Source organism: Pseudophryne corroboree, chromosome 2 (genome assembly GCF_028390025.1).
Source record: "Pseudophryne corroboree isolate aPseCor3 chromosome 2, aPseCor3.hap2, whole genome shotgun sequence".
Classification (NCBI taxonomy): Eukaryota; Metazoa; Chordata; class Amphibia; order Anura; family Myobatrachidae; genus Pseudophryne; species Pseudophryne corroboree.
Genome location: NC_086445.1, coordinates 517,035,365 through 517,047,584, shown reverse-complemented (window position 1 = coordinate 517,047,584; position 12,220 = coordinate 517,035,365). Strand labels below are relative to the sequence as shown.

General features: G+C 44.1%; 2 protein-coding genes across 2 annotated transcripts in view; one reads left to right on the top strand and one right to left on the bottom strand.

Moving 5' to 3' along the window:
* Positions 1-11,640, top strand: part of HPCA (hippocalcin) — a 112,723-nt gene extending 101,083 nt beyond the window's left edge. The window contains exon 4 of the mRNA XM_063954131.1: positions 4,161-11,640. Within this exon, the coding sequence (XP_063810201.1) occupies positions 4,161-4,258 (98 nt within the window). The 3' untranslated portion in view covers positions 4,259-11,640. The remainder of the gene's footprint in view (positions 1-4,160) is intronic.
* The window catches only part of TMEM54 (transmembrane protein 54), a 42,138-nt gene continuing 35,572 nt past the window's right edge, over positions 5,655-12,220 (bottom strand). Inside the window, exons 3-6 of the mRNA XM_063954130.1 lie at positions 8,151-8,210; positions 7,816-8,004; positions 7,316-7,444; positions 5,655-5,744 (exon numbers count right to left, since the gene is read on the bottom strand). Of these exons, the coding sequence (XP_063810200.1) occupies positions 5,655-5,744; positions 7,316-7,444; positions 7,816-8,004; positions 8,151-8,210 (468 nt within the window). The remainder of the gene's footprint in view (positions 5,745-7,315; positions 7,445-7,815; positions 8,005-8,150; positions 8,211-12,220) is intronic.

The window sequence follows — 12,220 nt, the reverse complement described above, 5'->3', positions numbered from 1 at the left end:
CCGAGTTGTTCGCTCGCAAGTGGATTTTAGCAGATTTGCTCATGCTATGCCGCCGCCTACTGGGAGTGAATCTTAGCATCTTAAAATTGCGAACGATGTATTCGCAATATTGCGATTACACACCTCGTAGCAGTTTCTGAGTAGCTCCAGACTTACTCGGCATCTGCGATCATTTCACTGCTTGTCGTTCCTGGTTTGACGTCACAAACACACCCAGCGTTCGCCCAGACACTCCCCCGTTTCTCCGGCCACTCCTGCGTTTTTTCCGGAAACGGTAGCGTTTTTTCCCACACGCCCATAAAACGGCCTGTTTCCGCCCAGTAACACCCATTTCCTGTCAATCACATTACGATCGCCAGAACGAAGAAAATGCCGTGAGTAAAATTCCTAAGTGCATAGCAAATTTACTTGGCGCAGTTGCAGTGCAGACATTGCGCATGCGCATTAAGCGGAAAATCGCTGCGATGCGAAGATTTTTACCGAGCGAACAACTCGGAATGACCCCCATGGTTTTGCCCAACTGCTAACAAAAATCCTGCTGCGATCAACTTGAAATTACCCCCCGTAATACAGTGCTATACGTGTGATGTGTTATTCGTGTAATGTGGTGCAATTCCTGTAATAATGTGGTGGCTATGTATGTTGGCCCTCATTCCTAGATGATCGTAGCTGTGCTAAATTTAGCACAGCTACAATCATTCACACTGACATGCGGGGGGACGTCCAGCACAGGGCTAGTCCGCCCCGCTTGTCAGTGCCGCCACCCCCCCCCTCTTCCCGCAGAAGTGCAAATGCATCGCACAGCGGCGATGCCTTTGCACTTCCAGAGTAGCTCCCGACCAGCGCAGCTTTAGCGTGTATGTCATCACGCAGCCAATGCGGGCCACGCCTGCTTTGGCCGGACCGTGCCCACGAAATGGCGGTCATACGCTGCCGTTCCGCCCCCTCCCGCCCAGCGACCGCCTCTGCCTGCAATCAGGCAGAGGTGATCGCAGCCCCGCTACGGCCTTCGGCCGCCTGGCATACGCTGGCGCACTACGACGCCAACACATGCGCAGTGGGTACCCGTTCGCTAGGCTGCGATAAAAAGCAGCGGGAGAACGGGTCAGAATGACCCCCGTAATGTGGTGGCTATGTATGTAATCAAGGGCGGATTGGCCACTGGCACAGATTCTGCTGCGCTGGTGCCTTGTGTCTGTGTTTCACTACTTGTGTGTGCTCCCTTCCTGTACTGTATGTAGTGTGTGCTCCCTTCCTGCACTGTGCTGTATGTAGTGTGTGCTCCCTCCCTGTACTTTGCTGTATGTAGTGTGTGCTCCCTCCCTGTACTGTGCTGTATGTAGTGTGTGCTCCCTCCCTGTACTTTGCTGTATGTAGTGTGTGCTCCCTCCCTGTACTGTGCTGTATGTAGTATGTGCTCCCTCCCTGTACTGTGCTGTATGTAGTGTGTGCTCCCTCCCTGTACTGTGCTGTATGTAGTGTGTGCTCCTCCTTCCTGTACTGTGCTGAATGTAGTGTGTGCTCCCTCCCTGTACTGTGCTGTATGTAGTATGTGCTCCCTCTCAGTACTGTGCTGTATGTAGTGTGTGCTCCCTCCCTGTACTGTGCTGTATGTAGTGTGTGCTCCCTCCCTGTACTGTTCTGTATGTAGTGTGTGCTCCCTCGCTGTACTATGCTGTATGTAGTGTGTGCTCCCTCCCTGTACTGTGCTGTATGTAGTGTGTGCTCCCTCCCTGTACTGTGCTGTATGTAGTGTGTGCTCCTCCTCCCTGTACTGTGCTGTATGTAGTGTGTGCCCCTCCATGTACTGTGCTGTATGAAGTGTGTGCTCTCTTCCTGTACTGTTCTGTATGTAGTGTGTGCTCCCTCGCTGTACTGTGCTGTATGTAGTGTGTGCTCCCTCCCTGTACTGTGCTGTATGTAGTGTGTGCTCCTCCTCCCTGTACTGTGCTGTATGTACTATGTAGTGTGTGCTCCCTCCCTGTACTGTGCTGTATGTAGTGTGTGCTCCTCCTCCCTGTACTGTGCTGTATGTACTATGTAGTGTGTGCTCCCTCCCTGTACTGTGCTGTATGTAGTGTGTGCTCCTCCTCCCTGTACTGTGCTGTATGTAGTGTGTGCCCCTCCATGTACTGTGCTGTATGTAGTGTGTGCTCTCTTCCTGTACTGTTCTGTATGTAGTGTGTGCTCCCTCGCTGTACTGTGCTGTATGTAGTGTGTGCTCCCTCCCTGTACTGTGCTGTATGTAGTGTGTGCTCCTCCTCCCTGTACTGTGCTGTATGTACTATGTAGTGTGTGCTCCCTCCCTGTACTGTGCTGTATGTAGTGTGTGCTCCCTCCCTGTACTGTGCTGTATGTAGTGTGTGCTCCTCCTCCCTGTACTGTGCTGTATGTAGTGTGTGCTCCCTCCCTGTACTGTGCTGTATGTAGTGTGTGCTCCCTCCTTGTACTATGCTGTATGTAGTGTGTGCCCCTCCATGTACTGTGCTGTATGTAGTGTGTGCTCTCTTCCTGTACTGTGCTGTATGTAGTGTGTGCTCCCTTCCTGTACTGTGCTGTATGTAGTGTGTGCTCCCTCCCTGTACTATGCTGTATGTAGTGTGTGCCCCTCCATGTACTGTGCTGTATGTAGTGTGTGCTCTCTTCCTGTACTGTGCTGTATGTAGTGTGTGCTCCCTTCCTGTACTGTGCTGTATGTAGTGTGTGCTCCCTCCCTGTACTGTGCTGTATGTAGTGTGTGCTCCTCCTCCCTGTACTGTGCTGTATGTAGTGTGTGCTCCCTCCCTGTACTGTGCTGTATGTAGTGTGTGCTCCCTCCCTGTACTGTGCTGTATGTAGTGTGTGCTCCCTCCCTGTACTGTGCTGTATGTAGTGTGTGCTCCTCCTCCCTGTACTGTGCTGTATGTAGTGTGTGCTCCCTCCCTGTACTGTGCTGTATGTAGTGTGTGCTCCTCCTCCCTGTACTGTGCTGTATGTAGTGTGTGCTCCCTCCCTGTACTGTGCTGTATGTAGTGTGTGCTCCTCCTCCCTTCCTGTACTGTATGTAGTGTGTGCTCCCTTCCTGTACTGTGCTGTATGTAGTGTGTGCTCCCTCCCTGTACTGTGCTGTATGTAGTGTGTGCTCCTCCTCCCTGTACTGTGCTGTATGTAGTGTGTGCTCCCTCCCTGTACTGTGCTGTATGTAGTGTGTGCTCCTCCTCCCTGTACTGTGCTGTATGTAGTGTGTGCTCCCTCCCTGTACTGTGCTGTATGTAGTGTGTGCTCCCCCTCCTTGCACTTTGAAACATATAAGGTTAAAAAAAAGGGGTTTGAGAATGAAAAATCAATAAAATCAGAAGTAGACAGTGAAAGTAGGCATATCAGTCCTTGTATATTCAGATGTACAGATGTACATCAGGGAAGGGCATTGTAGCAGCATATGCATAAAGGCGCAGGTAAACATTAACATAACGTAAAGCAATGGAGGCCCCAACTGTGGCTATGTCAGAATCAGGACCTCTGAGGAGTGACCCCACCCTCTTAACAGACCCCTCCCCCTCAACAGACTCCGCCCCCATTAGGGCTGCTTCCATAAATTTCCCGGGCTGGTGTTCGATCCCAATCCACCCCTGCTACCAATAGAATGATGTTTAGAAGCACAAATCGAATGTCTAACATGAGTCAATTCATCTGGGGATTTGAAGTTCGATGTACTGTTCAATTTCAAATTGAATTTTAATAAATGAGGGGATCCTATATTAGACTATGGGAAAACATTCATTTTTTTCATAAATTCGATTTTGAGTGGGATTTGAGTTGAATTCGGTTTTAGAATCGACTTGACATTCAATTTTGCCTTTAGTAAATCTCTTCAATCAAAATCGAATGCCAAATCCCTCAAAGCTGAAAATCAAGCTACAGTATAGTAAATATACCCCCCGGAGAGAGCATAACTGACATTGAAGCTGGAACACTGCATTAGCATGTACTGTAGGGTGCAACAATATTTCATGCTTCTTTCTGGGCAGAGGGAGCATATGGAAACTGGACACATTCACAGTACACAGTACACAGCACTTTGGAAATGTTCATGTTCACACACCTTACAGAGCCATTTAAATTGGCTCGATATTGCTACACTATTATTATCCTCTCAGCTCCTGTTTTGCTCTTCATTCCAGGTAAGCTATCCTTGGAGGAGTTTATTAAAGGTGCCAAGAGTGACCCATCTATCGTACGGTTACTGCAGTGTGATCCCAGCACGGCCTCACAGTTCTGAGCCTTGTTGCAGCCTGGGAAACCTCCATTTCTTCCAGTGGCAATGCCTCGTCTCTGCACAGCGGCATGTCCCAGAATCCTTTTGGGCATTAGATGGACATGATTGCACTGCCAACCAATCAATCCACTTCCTACCCCCTATTTATTTATTACTCTAAATCTTGTATTATGTTTATTATATGGAATAACCATGGGTTGCATGGAGAAAATGGGCACAAGGGAAGGGTGGGTTGGGCATTATGAAGTGTGTAATATGACCAGAGACACACTGCACGATATGTTTTGTTGCAGAGTAAAATATCTGGTCATCAGCTGTTTTGCTTTGATACAGACTGCTTGACCGTTAAAGAAGATGGACTATTCTGAGGGAGCAGCAGTGGGTTTGGTTGCACTAATGCAGGGAGTAACTATGCACGTTACATTTAATATATTTATTAGGGGTTGGGTGGGTAGATTATAGATTATTATATTGTCTAGATTTGCACTTCCCACACTGGTGTTTGTCCTTCTGTGGTTAAGAAATTTGTACATCCACTGATTCCTGCGTTTAAGAGCAAAACAACACATGTGAATTACTCCTTTCTGTTTATAAGTTGACCATAAAGCAAGGTATATAACTACTACAGCTATATCTTAGTGATATGGCCCATCCACACAGGACACTGCAGCCATACCTATACTTACTGTTTAAACTGCAGTAAAGCGAATAGTTGAATTTATTATTATATACTATTATCTTGCTCATGTGACTGTCTGACCAGAACAAACTGGATACTGTGAACGTAGCCTGGTCATGTGTTTTTTGTCAATCGCCCATTCTCTCAGTAGGTGTCTGTCCGGCACAGCAGATTTCAGCAGTATTGTTGGAAACTATAGTCAATACCGTCAGTCTGTCAATGCTATATATTTGCAGTGAACAAAGCTTGCTTTTTATTGAAGCTGTCTCCATTAAGAGACTGCAGTTGAGACTGCAATGAATCATACCTTTTACCACTGTAAAATACCCAGTAAAGGGGCAACGCCGTCCATTTTTCTGTAAGAAATTAAGGTTTATGTCCATGTCCTGAATACTGTGTAGGTCTACTCAGTGCATATAGCTCAAGTTCCTGGCAGCACCCATGTAAAAGTAAAAAAACGATAAACACACATTGAATCTGCAGACATGATACTGGTGCCAAACACAGCTTGTACCATATAGCATCTTCAGTGTAAACAAATCTTACCCACTTCCTGAACGCACACATCCAACATGCCATTGTATACACGGCACCATTTAAATATAGGGTCCTGCTGCACAGTTATTCTTCTGGAAGATCTTCAGTGCTGGATATTTAAACAGTAGCATGCTGTGCACCGTTCCTGCCGACAGTGGCATGTGTCCATATACAGTCCATGTGTCAAAGCCACTCACTTTGGCTGCCATTTCCATTTAGGTCTTCTTGTTCTGCATTCAAACATTCTTCTTCTCGAGGAAATTGTATTCTGACCTACAACAGAACGCAGAGAACAGACTGCTTTGGTCCAAGTTGACAATTAATCATCCAATCACTTTTATCTACATGGGCTTACATAATGTGTAGGGTAATAGCTGAGGGCACAAGTCTCTCTTCTGTCGTAAAAATTTGGTTGATCATTAAGGTTACAGAATCTTGATTAATGAGACATTCTGACTGACTTACAACATTTATCCATTGTTTGTCATTGGAAATTGTATTTATTTTTTGAGAATTAATGACTTGGCGGAGTGACTAAAACAGACTACTGTATTAATATAGTCCATCTGTGTTACCATAAATTATGATTAACTAAAAGGATCCCCTACTCAAGTTTCTTGTTTAAAGGAACATTATAATGAAAGTTACTTATTTTGTGTATGATACAAGGCTAAAATTGAGTTGAAGATGGGTAGTCCCAAGTTTTAATTATTTATTGTCAATGATAATCATTTTACAATTAATTGGCCACGATTAGACAGTGCAGCACAGCCTGCTAAAGATGTTATGGTGTCACACAGCTGTTTAGCACACCAAGATATTTACCAAGTCATATGGCTCTGTATTTAAACAGGTCTTTGCGCAGAATGATGGGCTTTGCACATGCATGACAGTAATTATAATTGTGCCCTGGTAAAGCACTAAAATAAAGAGATTTTAGGCTCAGTACATATACCCCTTAATGAGCTATGAGTGGAGATAAACAGTTCCTACTACTGTGAAGACTTTTGCTCATCCTAGATGGACACAGTTAAGTATAAGCAATGTATTTAAATTAAGAAAATCCATAACAATAAGACATTAACTAAAATATAGCATGATGCATCAATGCAGTCCTGGATCCAACTGTAGCCAAATAAGCGTCAAACAAGCAACATATAGGATGATAATATTTAATAGGTGGTGAAGGCATCCTAAAATTTTCCATATTCTAATATTTAGATCTACACATATGAACAAAAGCAAAGCCCTGAAGATACTGTAGTCATGTTTAATTTGTACTGACATAAAAAACCCTTGCTCCGTCATATAAACAGTTATGTGCTTTACAAAACATGTATAGGCCAATACAGGAAAATAAAATAAATACTTATAAAACGGGTATATGCAGTATAAAAAATCTAACTGTTGCCAAAATGCTAAATGATCAAGGGCCTAATTCAGACCTGTTCGCAGCAGCAAATTTGTTAGCTAATGGGCAAAACCATGTGCACTGCACTGCAGGTGGGGAAGGTGTGACATGTCTAGACAGAATTGTGTTCAATCTGACATCTAAATTACAGTGTAAAAATAAAGCAGCCAGAATTTACCCTGCACAGAAACAATATAACCCAACCAAATATAACTCTCTCTGCACATGTTATATCTGCCCCCCACCCTGCAGTGCACATAGTTTTGCCCATTAGCTAACAAATTTGCTGCTGCGATCAGGTCTGAATTAGGCTCCAAGTCTTCTGTGCTTATCCTCACTTCTGAATAAAGTTGTCTTTTTCATGGGAGTGCATAAAAGCAAGAACAATTCATCCATTCCACATAACAAATCATTTCTACATATGTACACTCACTTTCCTTCTCCTCTTGTGGCACAGGCGGACATTCATCAGCTGGATTACAGTAAAATAGCAGCGTGCGCTGAATACAACCTCTGCAGCATCCAGTAATACTGAAATCACCCAGAGACATAGTGTGGTGCTCTGTAAAATAAGTAGTCATTATGTAGGCCATAGTCTGCTACAATCTATGTTACACACGGGTTGGGTACTGGATCCCGGCGGTCAAAATACCAACGCCGGAATCCCGAACGTCAGAATGCTGGCAGGGGAGTGAGCGGAACGAAGACCCTTGCGGGCTTGCCACGCTGCAGGCTCAGTGGCTCGCTTCGCTTGCCACAGGTTCTATTCCCACTCCATGGGTGTAGTGGACACCCAGGAGCGGGAATACCTGTGGTGGCGCTGCCGCCATTCTGTTGGTCAGGATTCCGGCGTCGGTATTTGGACCGTCGGGATTCCAACTACATCCCTTTCACACAACAGTTGTCAGAGTGCAGTCATTCTCCATTACTTACATAGATTCGTGTAGGATCAAAAGGACACTCATAGGAGATCTGTATAGTCTGCAGATTGCTGAACGTACATGAGGACAGTAATGTGCGACCTCCATTGGCCACAGTGATTATGACTGATACAGCAAGGCCTACAGTGCAGGCAGCAGAGAGCACCACATTAATTATACTTAGAATCACTGCTGCCCAACGCTGCAAGACAAGACACATGGTTAGTACATAAACACATGGATACAGTCATTCATTAAAACATGAAAAAGGCAGAAAATCCCATAAACCCCATTAATTTTCCCATTGCCAACATTTAAATAGCACCCATACGTTATATGCTCTCTCACCAAAGAAATGTGTGCAAGGTAGCGTGAGAGGACAATGGCCACTATTCCACAGGATATGCTCTGAGAGAGAAAAAGAGATAAAGTTTGTCATACATCATTCCTATACAATTATCAATATTACATACACAACACAAATTCATATAGATCAGGGCTGATCAAATGGAGGCTATTGTGCCAGATGTAATAAAATACATTCTCTGTTTTCAGAATTGTAGAGGGCACACACCACACTAGGCATGGCTTGGCAATAGGCCTAATTCAGGGCCCGACGCATCAGACACATTGGATGCAAAGTACCGACATACGATACTATGCGCAAAGGCCCGGCCTATACTGCACATATGCAGTACGGGTCCTGTGTCGTTGGACACACTATGGCTGCAGATGTCGAGATTGACAGTGCGCAGCCGTTGTGGGGTGGCGACTGCAGCCATTTCTCAAAAAATTGAGGCGTTTCACCTCCATTTTGTGGGAGTGCTGAGGCCAGAGTGTTCGTCATCCGACACCTACAACAGTCTCAGTTTATGATGGTCATGGTATGCATGAAAGGGGTGACCTGAGCTAACAAGTACATAAGTAAGAACACAGATTCATATAGGGGTATCTAATTACCTGAGAAGAAACATCGGTGAAACATTTTCCCGATGTTTCACAGATATTTTTTTACAGGCTATTCAATTGGTCCGCCTGTAAAAAAATAAATTTTCTCACGGAAACACACAGGCTGTTTCCGGGGATTTGGTTTCGCCTAACTGAGGCAGGTGAAACAAAATCCTCTATAAGCCTCGGCTCGCGCCAGCTTATCGGGGCTAATAGGATAGCCCCCAGCGAGACAATTAGCCACGGTAATTGACTGTGGCTAATTGGATACCCTCAATAATCTCCTCAGTTACATGAAAGGAACAGGATTTTGCTAGGTAAGTCAGACCTGGCTAGCCTGTGGCTCTCCAGCTCTAGTGAAACTACACATCCCAGCATGCCCTGCCACAGTTTAAGCATTCCCTAATAGCAAAAGTGGCAGGTGCATGCTGAGACTTGTAGTTTCACAACCGCTAGAGAGCCACAGGTTGGCCAGGCTTGACATAGGTCTATTTGGACTTGTCTTTTCTTGAAAAGTTTCTATACTCCATTGGCTCCATACAATCTGTTTGGCTCCTAAATTTATCATAATAGTTATACTATGAGTTTTAGTGCTGTGTGTTTTTTTTCTGATTGTGTAAAGTAAGCAGTGTATTATGATCATTTCTATCTGAAAGAGGTGTGTGAATTCAAGGAAAAGGTTATATAGTAGATAAAAAATATTTTTTATATAAGGAATATTTAACTCATGAGCCATTTTACATGTAGTGACTACAATGTTATATATATACTGTCAGAAAGAACCTGGCCATCAGTATTGTTGAGTTTAAAATGCTTTGCTTAAGGCCAGTAAGGGAGGTTTGACCTTTAAGGATGCTTATTATATCTGGCCAGGTGTATAAACATGATCACGCACAGCTTTCTATTATTGATCCATCACTTCTTGTGGTTCTCATATGGACAACAAACCAGCCATACTTAGCAGGGAACATTACTCCCCACCAGAGCCGGCCCTAACTAATATGATGCCCTTGGCAAGATTTTGGCTGGTGCCCCCTAGCACCGCTGCTAGTTCTGCAGGAGATGCCTGGCATGAGTCAGCTGGCAGCTCTGCTAATGTCGGGCGCCTTTTGTTTATGAAAATGCATCTTATTTGCATTACTTTGTGGCTAGGATGCACAAGCAGCTTCTGCTGATTAAAATGATATGCAGCATGCCTATATTCTGTGTGCGACTGCGGCTGTATCTGCATACTAAATGCTACATTACAGTGATTTCCAGGAATACACTGTAACGTATACAGATACAGCCACAGTCAAACACAGAATATAGGCATGCCGCATATCATTTTAATCAGCAGAAGCTGCTGGTGCCCCTAAGCATACCAATTGCCCTAGGCATTTGCCTAGTTTGCCTATGCATAAGGCCGGCTCTGCTCCCCACACATATGAAGAGCCTGTGTATAAGTGCCCTGAAAATGCACAAGGTTTTCCAGGCAGGCCATTAAAGTTAGTATTCAGGCCTGCACAGCTTCCCAGCACGCTCTTGCATGTTCAGCTCTTTGTTAACTGGCCTCCAATAGGCAGAAGTTTCCAACCATACAAATGTGTCCGCCTACACCTAGCCTCAATACGCCATGTGGAGCAAGACACCTGGTGCGAGTGAGTCGTGCCAAGCGGTGTGGCATCTTTTTCACATCTTTCGCAGTATGATGCAACAAAACTGCTTCAAGAGACTACACTGATTAATTTGATATGCAGCATTTGTTTATCTGTATGTGACATAAGGTGGGTACACACTTATACAATCGTTGGCCCGTTTTCCTGATACCGCTCTGCCGATGCAGGTGCGTCAGCTGATAAAAGGCTTGCAATGCTCATGCAACCGCCAGGAACATGTGCTGTTTAATATTTGTCAGGCCAAAATCCCAATCCCATAGAGCCCGTACACTGAGCTATTTCTAGGACAGTGTGTATGGGGCTCCCAGGAGGCTGACAGGGGGGTCACACTGTTCTACTGAACACATTCACCAGATCAACAGAGTGATTGTGAAAGTGTGTACACTGAATCTGTATACGAAGCACCATGGAAACTGGTGTGAAAAGAAGCCACCTTATCACAGAGCTTTCTATACGGACTCTGACTCAGGGGGACATTTACTAAGCAGTGATAATAGTGGAGAAGTGAGTCAGTGGAGAAGTTGCCCCATCAACCAATCAGCAGTTCTGTATCATTTTATAGTATGCAAATTATAGACGTTACTTCAGTGCTGATTGGTTGCCATGGGCAACTTCTCCACTGGCTCACTTCTCCGCTCTTATCACTGCTTAGTACATACCCCCCTCAGCCTTGTGAAGTGGTGTTGTCACATCACACTGCAATTAAGGCTCACATTCTGGCACCTTCTACTCTTCTATGACCTAGAACACTGAACTACTGAAGATAATTTGCCATTTGGCGTTAAGGTATGTAATATGATAATAATTATTGTTCCAGGTGGTGACAGAGAATTCTTATCATCAAGGAAAACATCTGTCACAAACTACTCATTCTGGTATTGCCTACAACCTGATTTATTTCCTACTATGTACACTCCTGCTACTCATGGCTAGTATTTATATTATTAAACAGGTATTTATGTGAGCTCATTTCATTCTGTTTTGTATATATGTTTATATAAAAGGCTTTTAACTTTTCTTGCTTCTGGTTTATATACGTATCCATCAATGTATTCTGATGTCACGCTGACACCTGCCCATCAGGATGGGAATTCTTTCATTTGCACATATGACAAACAATAGCTCTGTTGGTTGTAGGTCTGTTAATAATGATGTCTGTATTACACTGGGTAATGCACTTATTTGTGGAAAAAATGTTGGTTTAATAAATATTTTAATTCATAAAACAAGAAGCATGAAGTTCTTCACCGAAAACTACAGTCCTTTTATCGCCTGAAAAGGTGACATCATGTATCACATGGTGTGAGGATCAGAGTTATTAGGGCAGAATCTCATATTAATAAGGTAGTTGAAATTATGTTGTTTTTAAATGGGGTTATGAATCTGATGCCCATTTATCTATAAATTGATTAGTTTGCTATGATGCATGAGTCTGCTCTGTCAATTAACAGAGACAGCTGATTTAGGGAAGCTCTCGTTAGCCCACAAAACGTAATGTTGGCATTCTAATGTTAATTCAGGTGTAGGAGGTCCCTTTGGAAATGTGTCCTGGGTTTCCAGCAGAGGTACCCTGGTCCAGGACACGCCAATAAATGAATACCTGTTGTTAAATTCATTAGAATACATAAGCTGTGTGTCCTGGGCAAGAGATCCATTTGACATATATATGTTATCTATCACTGATGTATCTCTGTATATTCTTGAAAAGCCTCTTCACACTTAGGAGATATTAATTATAAGAATTGGGATTTGGGACATAGGTAAAGACAGGAGTTGGCAATCAGATTAACATCTGATTGCCATAGTACTCAC